This window comes from Amia ocellicauda, chromosome 16 (genome assembly GCF_036373705.1).
Source record: "Amia ocellicauda isolate fAmiCal2 chromosome 16, fAmiCal2.hap1, whole genome shotgun sequence".
Classification (NCBI taxonomy): Eukaryota; Metazoa; Chordata; class Actinopteri; order Amiiformes; family Amiidae; genus Amia; species Amia ocellicauda.
This window is the reverse complement of record NC_089865.1, coordinates 22,337,650-22,354,241: the sequence shown is the minus strand read 5'-3', so window position 1 is coordinate 22,354,241 and position 16,592 is coordinate 22,337,650. Positions and strand designations below refer to the sequence as shown.

The following is a 16,592-nucleotide window of genomic DNA, read 5'->3' as shown; positions in this document are numbered from 1 at the left end:
TAGAAAATATAATTCATTTACCAAAGTGGATATATAATATAGCAAAAAAACAAAATATCATATACCAAAATGGTGTACATTGATGCACTAGACTTCCCATCATCCGTCTTTAATTCGCTGCGAGTGAGATGTTTAGTCCGCCACCTTGGGAAATAATGATAATTTTTTTCTACTATATGATATATCTACTTTGATATATTAATTAATTTTTCTAATATATGATATATCCACTTTGGTATATTAATTTTTATTTCTACTATATGCTATATCCACTTTGGTTTATGATATACCTATTTTGATACGTACTGTAACGACCCGGTGGTTCTGGCCACGACGGGAACTCGAACACCGTTCTCCCGCGCCACAATGCAGCGATTTTTGAATTACTTAAACATTTTCTTGACAAATTAAGTAATTTAACTGCATTAAATTGGTGCATTATCTAATACTGAAGAAAACAATGGTATTATTAAATAACTGTCAATAGCTATGTATGGCGCTCTGAATCCACATGTTAATTTGTGTAGCAATGAAATGACTGATTGATTTAAGGTAGCAAGATGGGATGATCGTTAATAATTGCATAGTAAGTGGGTTTAAGAGACTATATTGGCCTGCAGGACTGAAATACAGAGACATCAAAGTCTCAAAAAAGCAATGCCATACATTCCAAATGTATTGATTTGCTACTCAATGTATTCCATGCAAAGGTAATGTAAATAAATTACACTGATACTACAGAAGTTGTTTATGCGTTTCATAAAACAATAACACTCAACAATAATGGTGTGCAGGTATTTCAATTGAATTCAGCTTGCATATGAATGCCTCATGCACTTCCACTGAGTTCTGATGTTGATCACATGCAGAAGCTCCATCCCTAAACAAAAGTCTGTGACCATTCCCCTAACACTCTTTAAAGAAACCAGATATGTATAGGGAATGTTTAATGAAAACTGGGAACATCCACTTAGTTTGTTCCTTTTCATATGAAACATATCTTAATTGGTAATGTCTCTAAGACCTTGACAAGCGCTTTTTATTTATTTTTATATGGGTGGTCGCCCAAACTGTGAAACTCAAAACCTAAGAAATCATGAGACTCTATTCTGCCCATTTGAACTTCCCAGGCTGCCTTTGGTTATCATGGAGACGACTCACTTTTTGTGACGCACATGGCATAATGATATTCTATTCAAATTCTGTTTAAATTAAATGTTTATACAATTCCAACAATACAGATAGAAAAGATTTAAAAAAACAGCTGAACTGAAGTTTTAGAGTAAATTACTCATATAAATATAAACCCGGCACTGTTGCATTTGACAGTTATTATGTCTCATTTATCACTGTCAGGCTAGGCTTCACAGGGACTGTCAGAGGACCTGAGGACCCAAGTGCAGTAGGCCAGTGGTTTTCAACCCTGGTCCTGGAAGACCCCCTACCCTGCTGGTTTGTGTTCGAAACTGAGCTCTCAATTACTTATGTGATCCCTAATTTAACTAATAATTTCCTAAATCAGAGCCTTTTAATTATTGTAAACAGTAGGTGAAGTATAGAAATGTGTAGCATTAAGGGGGGGTGTATTTTGATAGAGCATTCTAGCCCTGAGCTGGAGCTCTGATCTAAAGAAGACTTCTCCCCAGAAGGTGTTACCAGAATTCCTGAGCTCATCAGCCCATGAACTGTTCTATGTCAAAGTGGTAGTCTTGGGAGGATGGCACCAAGAATGGGCCAAATGGCTTGGAATCCCTGCTGTGAAATGTCTGGGGAATAGGGACTGGAGGTAATAAAAACCCTGAAGCAGGCAAGAGCCGAAATCCTGACACAGAGCTACGAACCCAGGCCAACCGGCATTTCCAAAAGATAAATCAAGCCTCCTCCAATAGGACACTGGGGGCTGAAACCGAAATCCAATCTCACAAACTCAAGAACCAATCGTCTATTGATCTGACAGGCATTAAAAGGTAACGCACAGCAACTTTTTCTCTCTCTCTCACCCGAACCAGTAACCCGCTGCCACTGCTCTGTTGCCAGAACCGAAATCGGAAACCAACGAAGTCTTTGCAGAAGAGTTAAACTGGGAGAAGGAGATTGAGCCATATGAAGAATTCTTTAAAGAACTTTACTAAGTAAGGAACTTTAGAAACTGCGCATGCCCGCCTGTACCCATCTGATCAGTGGAGTTTTACAGCTGGACAATTGACTAAGTCGACTGCAATATGAAAGTGTTCAGTCATTTAAATAGCTATTGAGTCTTAAGAAACTTGGCCCTTGGAAACAAACAGGGCCCTGCTTTCCTCAAAGACTTTGTCTTCAAGTACTATGGTGGAAACCCTGCTTGCAAAGAAAATTTTGTGCACAACCTTGGAGCCTTCAAACCAGTGGAAAATCTGTTTGGAAAAGACTCTACTTTCGGGAAACACCCAACTTCCAGGTGCATCGACTGATGTGGAAGTTATTGGACAAAGCCGAACTGTACTGCCTTTGTTCCAAACCACGTGGACCTCGTGCCTTGTGTTTTTATCTGATCCCAAAGGCAGAGAGGCCTCTCTGCGACGAAGTTCAGATAAGTTTAACAGTTTGGAGTTTATTATTCATGACATTTGAGAAATCAATTAGAAATGTTATTTTCTTATCATTTTGATATGTGAGACATAGCATCTAAAATAAAAAAAGAAAGATTACAGCATTCTTCAAAGAGTATTAATATATTACCTAATGAATCATGAATGTGTTCCAGGTAGAATATATTTCTCCTTTGATGTTTTAGGATATTTAATTGTTATCTCTGAAAGATTAGGACTATACTATAAATCGTTCCAAGGGTCTTAAAAAATCCTTTCCTATACACTGCATATTTAGTGGCTTTCAAATCAAATAGTAGTTCATTGTTATGCAGTATGTTTCAAACAAGACACAGAAATGTGTTTTTAGCTGAAACAATCTAAATCTATAAGTAAAATCAATGACACTTCCAGCTTCTTAAATGTCCAATTTAAGGCAAAGTAGAATCTGTGTTCTGATAGATGTGTTTATGGAGAGAGGGTCTAAGTTCACCCAAGCACAATATATATATAGTTGGCTTTTATTGAACTTGTATAGAAAGTTTATCATGATAAGACAAGTTATTGTTTTATTGGTCACTCATTACGATAATGGACACCAGTATTTGTGATTTACGATCACCAGAGGCATAACATATTCCCATTGTCACATGTATAACAATGTTAGCGTCAGGATCTGTCTGTTTCAATTTGTCTGTGTAACAGGTTTCATTTATTTATTATTGGGAAGTGGCAGTCCAATATGATTGTTCATATATCACTGAATTAAGTACTGGTGACAGTTATTGTAACAGGTGACAAATAAAACATTAACTTTTCTTATCATAATACAATTTCTATACCAGTTAAATAAAAGCCAATTGTGTATATTGTGCTTGGGTGAACTTAGAGCCTCCCTCCATAAACACACCTATTAAAGTACAGTACTGTGCAAAAGTTTTAGGCAGGTGTGAAAAAATGCTTTAAAGTAAGAATGCTTTCAAAAATAGACATTAATAGATTATATTTATCAATTAACTAAATGCAAAGTGAGTGAACAGAAGAAAAATCTACATCAAATCCATATTTGGTGTGACCACCTTCAAAACAGCATCAATTCTTCTAGGTACACTTGCACAAAGTCAGGGATTTTGTAGGCATATAGTCAGGTGTATGATTAAACAATTATACCAAACAAGTGCTAATGATCATCAATTCAATATGTAGGTTGAAACACAATCATTAACTGAAACAGAAACAGCTGTGTAGGAGGAATAAAACTGGGTGAGGAACAGTCAAACTCAGCTAACAAGGTTGCTGAAGACAGTATACTGTCAAAAGTCATACACCATGGCAAGACTGAGCACAGCAACAAGACACAAGGTAGTTATACTGCATCAACAAGGTCTCTCCCAGGCAGAAATTTCAAGGCAGACAGTGGTTTCCAGATGTGCTGTCCAAGCTCTTTTGAAGAAGCACAAAGAAACTGGCAACATTGAGGACTGTAGATGCAATGGTCAGTCAAGGAAACTTACTGCAGCAGACACATCATGCTTACTTCCCTTCACAATCAGAAGATGTCCAGCAGTGCCATGAGCTCAAAATTGGCAGAAAACAGTTGAACCCTGGTACACCCATCTACTGTCCAGAGAAGTCTTGTCAGAAGTGGCCTTCATGGAAGACTTGCGGACAAAAAGCCATACCTCCGACGTGGAAACAAGGCCAAGTGAATCAACTATGGACGAAAACACAGGAACTGGGGTGCAGAAAAATGGCAGCAGGTGTTCTGGACTGATGAGTCAACATTTGAAATATTTGGCTGTAGCAGAAGGCAAATTTGCATTTCTGTAAATGGAGTTGGGGATTTGGTCAGAATTAATAGTCTCCTTAATGCTGAGAAGTACAGCCAGATCCTTATCCATCATGCAATACCATCAGGGAGGCATCTGATTGGCCCCAAATTTATTCTGCAGAATGACAATGACCCCAAACATAAAGCAAAAGTCTTTAAGAACTATCTTCAGTGAAAAGAAGAACATGTAGTCCTGGAAGTGATGGTATGGCCCCCACAGAGCCCTGATCTCAACATCATCGAGTCTGTCTGGGATTACATGAAGAGAGTGAAGCAACTGAGGCTGCCTAAATCCACAGAAGAACTGTGGTTAGTTCTCCAAGATGTTTGGGCCAACCTACCTACCGAGTTCCTTCAAAAACTGTGTGCAAGTGTACCTAGAGGAATTGATGCTGTTTTGAAGGCAAAGGGTGGGCACAGCAAATATGGATTTGATGTAGATTTTTCTTCTGTTCACTCACTTTGCATTTAGTTAATTGATAAATATAATCTATTAACATGTCTATTTTTGAAAGCATTCCTACGTTACAGCATTTTTTCACACCTGCTTAAAATTTTTGCACAGTACTGTATATTCTACATTTATAAAGCTGGATGTGTCCTTGATTTTATAGACTGTGTCAGCTGAAATAAAATTTCAATTGAAAAGTACAGCATAACCATGAAAACAAGCCGGATATATTCCAGTATTTTTAAACTAGTCTCTGAACTGGGAACGAGGCAGTAGATGGGAGATGTGGACGTCAGTGTGTCAGTTAATTCCCTGCAGTGTGTTTGTTTGTCTAGGACTACTTGTCTGACATGCCAAGATGCAGAACCTACATTTGGCCCCACACAGCAGTGAATGTATGGCTGTTTATTGGTTTGCCCTGTGGATTATAATAAGCAGGGTGAATGCTGGTGTGGTGTGCTGGGAGTCCATTTGCCCCTGCTACAGTGAATCACAGGGTGTGCTATAGAGGTCTTCGCCTCTTAAAGCTCAAGGTGGCAAAGTCACTGCTTGATCTATAGAATTATCAGGGGATCATGTTATTTCACCAGGGAGATGGACATTGCAGCACATTTCTTGTTTCTTTGCCAGACAATGGTGTCCTAGAAATCTGGGCAATTTACAGTAACATACCATAAACACATGATGCAGTATTTTACTGTAAAGTAGATGATTAGCTTTCTATTACAACTCATTCCAACATATGGTTTGTGTATCTCCATTTCTGATGCTTCTCTCTTGTTATTACTTTAGGTATTAGATAAGTTTTAGATAAGCTTACTATTTATAGATTTAGTTTACCTCATATCTGTTCACAGGGTATGGCAGCTGATAGTTATTACTTCGAGTTTCCATTAATTGATATGCTTGCCTTCACCCTTGAACACAATGATGTAAATAATATGTATGACTTCAGACTTGTACTGTGTCAGCTTTACACTCACCTAAAGGATTATTAGGAACACCATACTAATACTGTGTTTGACCCCCTTTCACCTTCAGAACTGCCTTAATTCTACGTGGCATTGATTCAACAAGGTGCTGAAAGCATTCTTTAGAAATGTTGGCCCATATTGATAGGATAGCATCTTGCAGTTGATGGAGATTTGTGGGATGCACATCCAGGGCATGAAGCTCCCGTTCCACCACATCCCAAAGATGCTCTATTGGGTTGAGATCTGGTGACTGTGGGGGCCAGTTTAGTACAGTGAACTCATTGTCATGTTCAAGAAACCAATTTGAAATGATTCGACCTTTGTGACATGGTGCATTATCCTGCTGGAAGTAGCCATCAGAGGATGGGTACATGGTGGTCATAAAGGGATGGACATGGTCAGAAACAATAAACGATTCCCAATTGGCACTAAGGGGCCTAAAGTGTGCCAAGAAAACATCCCCCACACCATTACACCACCACCAGCAGCCTGCACAGTGGTAACAAGGCATGATGGATCCATGTTCTCATTCTGTTTACGCCAAATTCTGACTCTACCATCTGAATGTCTCAACAGAAATCGAGACTCATCAGACCAGGCAACATTTTTCCAGTCTTCAACTGTCCAATTTTGGTGAGCTTGTGCAAATTGTAGCCTCTTTTTCCTATTTGTAGTGGAGATGAGTGGTACCCGGTGGGGTCTTCTGCTGTTGTAGCCCATCCGCCTCAAGGTTGTACGTGTTGTGGCTTCACAAATGCTTTGCTGCATACCTCGGTTGTAACGAGTGGTTATTTCAGTCACAGTTGCTCTTCTATCAGCTTGAATCAGTCGGCCCATTCTCCTCTGACCTCTAGCATCAACAAGGCATTTTTGCCTACAGGACTGCCGCATGCTGGATGTTTATCCCTTTTCACACCATTCTTTGTAAACCCTAGAAATGGTTGTGCGTGAAAATCCCAGTAACTGAGCAGATTGTGAAATACTCAGACCGGCCCGTCTGGCACCAACAACCATGCCACGCTCAAAATTGCTTAAATCACCTTTCTTTCCCATTCAGACATTCAGTTTGGAGTTCAGGAGATTGTCTTGACCAGGACCACACCCCTAAATACATTGAAGCAACTGCCATGTGATTGGTTGGTTAGATAATTGCATTAATGAGAAATTTAACAGGTGTTCCTAATAATCCTTTAGGTGAGTGTAGGTATCTGTAACTCACCTCTGTAATGCAAACACTTATTAGTCCTAATCATCACGTGACAGCCGGACCTTTATACATCAAATCCCACCATGTTTTGATTACTTGCTGCCTTTACCTTTCAGAAATCTGTGGGTATGATCAGGTTGCCAATAAGGGTATAGAGTAGAGGGATTTCCCCTTTGTATTCCAATGTGTGGGTCCTTTCTGAGAGATAAAGGGTTCCCAGTTTATTATGTCATAGAGTTTGCATTTTATTATGGAATTTGAGTTTGAGAATCACATCTTTACCCTTGAATTTGGTCATAGTTCAGCTGTAAATTCAACTTGTATAGGTGAATGCAAAAGTAAGAGCATTCAAAGATTGAGCCCAAGCCATATATAGCCCAAATTAGAAGAGGCCACTGTGGATCCAAAAAGAACTACAGCCTTAATTTAAAATAGACATGTTGTGTAAAATAAGGAAGGCAAACCAGAATGGACATACAAATTTAAGTTGCAGCTCCTAATAGCTTTTTCAATTACAAATAATTTTTAAATATAAAAAGGTATTTTTAAAACATCTGAAGCTTACATAGGCCTATGTACTTTATGTGGAATCTCAAATAAGTGAAGAATGTTGTCCTGATGAAATCTAATGCAGGGAAGACAAGGAAGGGAGCCAGAATGTTTTCTTGAAGGACTCCAGATGTCACCTCAAACACTGAACCAGAATAAAAACTGATTTTCTAAAGACTGGCAATAAAAGTTAAGTACTGATCAATTAACCACGTACAATCATGTAGGTGTTCAGATTAGGGGAGTGTACATGCACAATTACAAAAGATATCTGTTATCACAGTACTGTGTCCACATTAGAGCAGGTTTTATTGGACACTTTGGCTGTCATCACGCATGCTGTTAAGTCATGATATTTGGATTGTTGATTTTTTGTGCTGCCATGCAATGGCCTGAGTAGGCGTTGGCTCAGCGTGACCTGGTACTGAGTGTGATGGTTCTTCAAAATGGATGAATGTAGTTTTTGTTTATAGCCTACTATTAATTTTATCAGTTAAAGGATAATGATATGAAGTTGTTAATAAATAACCATGTTGTGCAATTATGACATGATTATGATTGTTAACCAACTTATGGTCCTTTTATTATGTACTTTCAAAAGATATCAATCCTCATTCCATTGGTAGAGGGTGATTTCAATAGGGTTGCCATGGATAGGTCTATTAATAGTTGGGGCTTTGCATTTGACTTGTATAAATAGATGGGGTTTTTTTCCCCTGCAACTGAACTGGGTACAGATGGTGTCCCATGGTTACTGGTCCCTTATCAGATCCTGATTATTATAAAATCCAGTCCAACAACCCTCACCTTTTCCAGACATCCAGAAGACAAACTCAAGTCAGTCACTAATTGGCAGAAATGAAGCTAAGTGTACAGGGGGCTGTTGGATTTGTTTTCTTGGTTGTGTTTCTTCAGAGCAGCAATGGGGAACAAGAAAGGTGATTGTGTTATTCGTCTGAGTTTGGGACACCTCTATAAAGCTTTTTTATGTCAGTCTTATGAAGAAAATTATTCGGTTTAATTGATTTATATAACAATATATACTGGGAACTGAATATATCAACTGTACAGTTTAAATAAATTATACGTAAGTTTTTATGGTAGAACCCAGCTAACACACAACATCGTGGCAACTTAAATTACGTTACTACAAAGTTGTGGAAACGTTATGTGTTAGCAGGGTAAAATTGTATTTTGTTTTTGCATTCTAAACTTACTTAAATGTAAGACATTCAGACTATCGGTGATGTGAAAATTAATTAGTTATCCATGTAAGGCTGTTTCTTTTACCTAGGAATCAGAACAGCGCAGAAAAAAAACTGAACCGAATGCAACTGAAAAGTGTAGTTTCCAATCTACAAAACAGTGCAGACTATTTAAATTGTAGTCTTTTCTCTTTTAACCATTACAGTGATTTGTTAACTGTTCAACTGGAAAATGAACATCAGAAAATCACAAAGAATTATAACTACAATATATATCACAAAATGGAGGAGGTGAGTGAGAATCAGTTGATGTTTCATCATTACTAAAATACGTTCTTCTTAAGAATAAGGCCTCTCTTCAGTATTTTTTCCTATTATTATTTAAAAGGTTCAACATAGATTGCATGTCTGTGCAAGTTTTAGTCTTGTCACCTATTGTGCATTAAGTGACCAATTTAAAGTAGAGCATGTGTTCTTTGTCTTATTTCCAGATAGAAATATGGATGACCCAGATAGTCACAGATTACCCAGACATTGCTTCCACTCATGTGCTGGGGAAATCTTTTGAGAACAGAAACATTACATTCCTGAAGGTACGTGGAGCTGCACACTTTGGAGATTGAAAGGCATCGGGTTTGTGAAGCTGAGAGCAAGACATGTTTAGAATGCAGTTTAACTGGAAGTACATCCTCATGTGTACACCGTGTGGAGTATCTGAGTGTTGTCAGCATAACCCTTAAATGTAAGATTAAATGTAGGAACGCCAGAATGGACCAGGTACCACAACCCTCCAAGGGTCTAGAACAAAGCTCTATTAAATTCCAATGCAAGCCTTGTAGGGGGGCTACTGCAGCACACTATACTTCTGCTAAAGACCTGAGAAGGAACTAGAGCATCTGAGCACTGTTTGGATTTAGGTAGCTCTCTAAAAAGGCTTCCCGATCCGTAAACTAAAGACATACTCAGCAAGTGATGACAGCTGACCAGAGTTAGAGATTTCCAGAGAGTCTGAGAGAGGATGAATGAGGAATCAGGTCCTGCCTCACTTTACTCATGGCTTCAAAATGGTGGACTAGTACCGTATGACAGTTTAGAACTTTTTGCTTTCATGATTTAGATTGGTATCGAATCAGAAAGTCCAAAGAAAGCCATCTGGATGGACTGTGGAATCCATGCCAGGGAATGGATTGCACCTGCTTTCTGCCAGTGGTTCGTCAAAGAGGTAAGTGATGTGAGACAAACACAAGAACAAATATGGAGATGATAAGCGAACACTCCTGAGCCTCCCTCACAAAAAAGAGGATTGTTTTCACTTGTCTTCTCTTGGAACTGTTCCAGCCAGGACAACCTCCTCTGATTGAACTGGGATTGTATATCTGTGGCTTTATAGACAGTAGGCAGGGTATCTTGTTTCTTTCCTCATTGTTCATGCTTGAAGTTATCCAGAAAATTCAAGAAAGACCTAAAGATCAGTTTGCCTATTCAGTCATTAAATCTGGAGTCATTTGCATAAACTTTTGTATTATTATTCTGATGCCACATACATATTTCTACATATATATATATATATATATATATATATATATATAATTCTAATTCTTATTATTTTCATTGGTTTTCAGGGAAATAATGAAACAGCATCACAATAAAGATGTATATATTTTTTCTTAGTGTGTGTAATTGCTGTGTAAACATTAAGGTGGCAGTCCTGGTCAATAAATAAATGACAGAGAATATAAATGTTCAGTAGTTTATGAACCCATAGCATCAGCTAGATATCTGTAAACACTGTTTTTGTGTCCTATATTCACAAATGATTAACTAATGAAGAATAACTACAACATAAACCACAAAACAAATAACCTAACAAACAAAAAAAATATATGTGTAAGGCCACATTTGGGACTATTCTTGATTTATGTGATCATAACTTTGTTATTCCCATGGTATTCATCTTATTAGAGGTATTCCACTGCCAATGCATTGTAAGTGTCTATAAGGAGTCTGTGTGTGAAGAACACAAAGTCCATACTTCTTTGCATATAGCTATGTTTAATCATAATTTATTTCATTATCAACAGGTGTTGCAGAGTTACAAATCAGATGCTCAAATGCACGAATTGCTCACAAACCTGGATTTCTATGTCACTCCAGTGCTAAATGTTGATGGCTACATGTACACTTGGAAGGACATCTCTGTAAGTCCCTCACCTTCCTTCATGTGAGCTCGATTCTTTTATATGATATTAGCCAATTTAAAGGAACTGTAAAACCCTATAAACATGAAAAATGAACATAAACCCTAAGCAGTATTTCACCAGGTATCAGTGAGAAAAACATATTGCTTTCAAAGCAGTTGTGGGTGAACCAGCAGAAACCCCAAAGCAAAGCCAAAGTATTGTAACAGGGCACAAGTGACTGGGTGGGGTTTCTTTTGAATGCAATGTTATGAAAAGTTCCTGACTACATCGTGAACACACACACACACACACACATATATGAAGCTTTATGTGTTACAAATATAACCTACATTAATTTGATTAATTTAATTAATTTGTTTATGACAAGTACAGTCCATATGGAATGCAATAAATTAGGCAAAATACTTTGGAGTCTCTCCTCAAAAATCTTGTTCTGTCAGGGTTGTATGGCAGTTGTGACCAGATGAGTTGAGTTAGGTGACCAATAACTCTGAAATCCCTGTATAGAACCGGCTCTGGAGAAAATCGAGGTCCACACTGCCAGCGGACTGCACTTGCAATGGAGTAGACCTCAATAGAAACTTTGATGCTTCCTGGGGCAGTAAGTTCATTAGAAACATGTCTTTACAAAGATTCTGCACTGCGTAAATTGACAGTTTTATCATTAGTTATTCATATAAAAAAACAACAACAACAACAACAACAACAACAACAACAACAACAACAACATGATGGTGTTATACTGGATTGGTGGGTATATTTGTCCTTCTAAAAATGCTGAGGTGTATTTTTGTCTTCCCACAGCCGTTGGGGTTTCTACAAACTGCTGTAGCATCATATACTGTGGTACAGGACCAAATTCAGAGCCAGAGACCAAGGCAGTGTCAGATTTTGTGAGCAGTAAGAAAAATGACATCCTCTGTTTCCTCACCATTCACTCTCATGGGCAGCTGCTTCTGATACCATATGGACAAAAAAACAATAAAGCTCCTAACTATGAACAACTGGTAAGTGTGCCGGAAACTTTTTTTTATATACTACCATATCAAAACACAACACAAATTGTAATGTAAAATGTATACAATTTCTTATAATCCATGTGGACATTGTTCATTTACTTTGTGTTAAATAAACAGTTGGTGGACTTTTTATCAATGTGTATTCAGCTTCAGAATCTGGAACTCACAAAAGGCTATCAGAGTATGTAAGGTTTCCTTTTTTCTTCGTTATTGATTACAAGCAAGAAACATTCGATCTCGCCAAGATGCTATTTTTACCTTAAACTCTGAAAGACTATTGGTTATAGATTGTTTAGTTACTGTACACTGTCACTCAAGCAGACCCTCCCTTGCTTATATAAAGACCATAACATACAGAACAGTCTCTTTTTGACAAGCCAAGAGACTTGTGTGGGACCTTGCAGCTTTGGGGTAGTATCCTCTTTCTCATATAACCAGGGTTGCATTCACAAGTCGAGGATACTACCCAAAGGGGTGGGGTTACTGCATATCTCCCAGTCCCCCTTATTGAGAGATAAAGGTGCAGCAGGGTCTGGGTCCACAACCTCTGCCAAGCTTGCGATGTATAGAGCCATAAGGTAAGGTGTGGGTAAGGGCCATACGATGTCCCCAAGTTGCCTGGCCTTCCACCAGAAAGTTTGGTAAGAGAATAAAGGCCAGAGGAGGGCATTGCGCAGGCTGCCCCCATTCGTTCAGTGAACGTGTGGTGGGGTGTGTCCTCAAGGCATTTTACAGCCAAGAACTCCCTTGAGGCAACTGCAGGAGGAATGGGGGGTCATCTCCCACTGAAGAAGACATGGCTGAAACCGGTCTGTCCTTTTCTCCTCTCTCTGGATCCTCCAATCTGAAGGTTAAAGGCACACCACATCCTCAACACATGAAGCCTGGCCAGTCCTGCCCATAGGGGTAAGGGGGACCGGTGATGGCAGTGACTCGTGCTCCAGCTGCAGGTGGATGCAGGGGGGCAGGCTGGCGTGGCTCGAGCATCTCCCCCTTTGGGTAGTATCCTCGACTCATTACACTAGCTTAGCTATCCTATGCAAAGAAAATGCCTTGTAAAACCATCAAACTGTAAACGTCAACTATATGGGCAGTTTCATAAACCGAAGACTTTGTATACCAATCACGGGGTTTTGTGAGGTTTCATGACCTTTAGCATGTACAGCACACTTGTTCTTATTTTTATGACAGATGGACCTTGGCCGTAAAGCTGCCCAGGCGATTAAGAATGTCCACGGGATGGAGTACAGAGTGGGTTCTACAGCTGACATTTTGTGTAAGTATGACACCACTTTTTTGTGTTGCAAAAATGAAATAGAAGATAGTTAATGCTAAAATATATTAAAGTATAAAGAAAGGACTTGTAGTTGAAAGTGTTCAGCCCCTTAATTTGCAACAATATAATGAAGCAATTAATTTACTTAATATAAATACTGTTCAAGTACTGTTCATGAAACTATACTTTCTGATATATTCTCATAGTTTGTTGAACAGCCTGACAGCCAAGAGGATACTGTACATTCATGTGAACTGAGGTGTGAAAACATTTGATGGCTGCTCTATTGATTTTCGTGGAAAAGATCATAACCAACATCTGTTTGATCCCGACCCCATCACTAATGAAGTTGCCTTGACTCTTGATTACAGATGAAAATTCTGGGTCTTCTCGAGACTGGGCTCGGGACATTGGAATAGAATTTTCCTACACCTTTGAGTTGAGAGACAACGGAACTTATGGATTCGAACTGCCAGAGAATCAGATCCAGCCTACATGTGAAGAGGTCTATGCTGGTGCAAAGACCATCATCACTTATGTCCATGACAACAAATTCAAGAGTGCGGCTGTTGCTACTGTTGCACTGTGGACAACACTACTTTCTTCTTATGTTTCATATCATGTTTTGATATAATGTGTACTGATGAATTTCTCATCTCTATGGCTATAAAATATATAACCCAATGACATCTCTAAACATTTTGAGGCAAATTACAAAATTTCAATTTTGGGAAATGCTCAATTTGTTTAAATTTTTTTAATCTCACAAATGAGTCTGTTAACCTAAGTGGAGATTGTCTGCTGGCTTTTGTTCCATCCAAGTTCTCAGGTACTTATTGAATCTGATTAGTTGATGAACTGAATGAGTTTAATACTCCTCTACAGACTGCAAGTGATGTAAGAGGCGATGCATCTAGAATCAAAACGATATTTAAATATTAATACAATTTCAGCTTGGTTTTAGGCCATCAGACAACATGGGGTATGTCTAATTGAAAAATAGATTAATTATGTAATTGAGAGCTCCAGTTGGAATGAAAACGAGAGGACTTTGGACCTCCAGGAACTGAGTTGGAGAGCCCTGCACAAGATTGTGACTTTTCTCTCCCCTTGCTCCTGTCTGCTTTCCTGTGGGTGGCAGTGTTGCTCTCTCTATTTTTCAAAGGGGCCTTGCAGACCAACAAGGAAAAGGGATTTTGACCCGGTTTGTTATGTCTTGGATTTATTTGTGTTGGAAAGGCCAGCAGGAACACTGATTGCTTTCAGCTTGTTTTTATTAAAATGTTTAATATTCCCTAATTACTTTATTGAGCAACAGTTTCAAACTCCGAGGCACACAGTTCAAGAATATGATTTTTTTAAAGTTCTTTCCAGTTCATTTAATTTCATACAATGTACAGAGATTTTGTCTCATTACTTCAATAGCATATGATGTGAAACACATTTTTTGCTTTATCGAGTGGCAGATTGATCTCCACCTTTGGCAGTCATGCTATACAGTAATTTGGACAATTATGTTTTCTTCACGTCTTTTACATTGACGGAGCTAATTTGAGACACATCTGCGTCCCTTTAATTTAAATACCTAATTTAGTTATCTGCCATTGAGATTGTAGATTAATAAGGCCAAATCCCTTTTTAAAGTATTTCTGGCAGTGGGTAGTGCACAACACAAACATAAAAATAACTGTTTTAGCAAATGGGATATTTTGCTTCACTTAGCAGTTTTTGTATTGACTTAGGGAACACATAGCTGACAAATGTTAAGAATATTTTCTGCCTTAGTGCATTGCATAAAAAAAAAATCACTTTGTTTTACTAAAATGTTTATATTTTAAATTTACGGTTGCGATTCATTTCTGTCTAAGATATCCACTGAGTGGAATAGGTAATTACAAATCCAAACCAATTTCCAGATGTAAGACTTGATTAAAAACAAGCTGGACCAAGACCAGTTTTCCAATTCATTTGTACTTAATATTGCCTTTCATTATGAGGATATTTTGTGTCCTCTCTCATTCATTTTTCGATAATTGTGCCTTGTGTTGGCCTTTATCCCACCCTAATACATCAGGAATATTTACAGAACTAACAAAAACTCTGAGGTTTGGAAACAAGAATCCATACACCAGTGTTAATTTAGTCTACATTTGTTTTCTGTAATATGCCATTTTAGTCCAGATATGGGTTCAATAAAATCATTTTCAGGATGTTTAACATAACCTAGTCTATTAACATTGTTTTATGTGTCATTATTTTGGTTGTACATCCCAATCAGAATGTTTAGATCCACACAGACAAAAACAGGATGTAACATAAACATGATATTCGACATTTTGAAACGACTACATTTAAACAGTTAAAGACTAAACTGGCACTGTCCAGAATTGCTGTTTTCACAAGGGCAAAAGTTTGTCAGTTTGAATTTGTTAATTTCAAACACATATCAATCTATTTCAAATACAGTACACATACATTTCCAGACAGGAAATACACATGGGGATTTACCTAAGAAATTAGCTTCTGGTATGATAAAAGCGCTATATAAGAAGCTTTTATAACTGGTTGCCCAAAATTATTCTTCGTGAGATTAAATTCTCTTGAGAACAACACCTTAGTTTTGAGATTAATCATACTTCACACAGACTGCAGGAATACTTAGCAAATCAAATGTTTCTAAGTTGACTGAAATACTCAGACTTTGTTGTGACCTTAGCAGTTTTCTATTTTTCAACAGTGGAAAAAAAACACCATTACTGGTAATAAGTGTTTCTGGGATTTTTGGTTAATTTGGGAGAATCCTATCATTCGTTTTATCATAGTTCCTCAATAGATTGTATTGATTGTTGCCAGAACCCTTATAACAATCTAGCTGATTGCAGCATGTCATTTTTCTTTGTTCCAATTTGAACAGATTTTTCCATAGTCGCAGAAAATGGACGAGGTCGAAATCTCTCCTGGGTTAACATCAGCCTCCAACACTCTTATTCAGTAATTGTATCCCCTTGGGCATCCTCTATAAACTCAGGAAAACTCTAAATGCAGCTATTATTTGACTTGAAGCCACTGGAGCCTCGGTTGTGGACTCAGGAATCTCCAGACGCCAAAGGTCAGGGGGTGATGGGGATTAATCTGCTTAATCTGCCGGCATTCCGCAGGGGTGTGCAGAGAAAATACTTGGTAGGAGTGCTGTTATTCATTATTTAAAAAACAAATACCTTAATGTTACCCCTCAAAGGGATGAAGGGCAAACTGTAAAAACCTGTACTACTGTACACTAGAGTGAGCCTGCTAGTCACTCCCCCACTCCCA

General features: G+C 38.2%; 1 protein-coding gene across 1 annotated transcript; it reads left to right on the top strand.

The window, feature by feature from the left end:
* Nucleotides 1-8,173: 8,173 nt before the first annotated feature.
* Nucleotides 8,174-15,515, top strand: cpo (carboxypeptidase O). The gene is made up of 9 exons (XM_066688185.1): nucleotides 8,174-8,517; nucleotides 8,991-9,075; nucleotides 9,276-9,377; nucleotides 9,902-10,006; nucleotides 10,866-10,982; nucleotides 11,493-11,586; nucleotides 11,790-11,992; nucleotides 13,196-13,280; nucleotides 13,652-15,515. The coding sequence occupies exons 1-9, from the start codon at nucleotides 8,438-8,440 to the stop codon at nucleotides 13,912-13,914; spliced, it is 1,134 nt and encodes a 377-aa protein (XP_066544282.1). The 5' UTR covers nucleotides 8,174-8,437; the 3' UTR covers nucleotides 13,915-15,515.
* Nucleotides 15,516-16,592: the final 1,077 nt, after the last annotated feature.

Excerpts from the sequence above, each read along its gene's own strand:
- cpo (XM_066688185.1), top strand. The coding sequence starts at position 8,438 with ATGAAGCTAAGTGTACAGGGGGCTGTTGGATTTGTTTTCTTGGTTGTG. Across the intron at positions 9,378-9,901 it reads GAAACATTACATTCCTGAAG|ATTGGTATCGAATCAGAAAG; the intron begins GTACGTGGAGCT and ends TTCATGATTTAG. Across the intron at positions 11,587-11,789 it reads CTTTGATGCTTCCTGGGGCA|CCGTTGGGGTTTCTACAAAC; the intron begins GTAAGTTCATTA and ends GTCTTCCCACAG.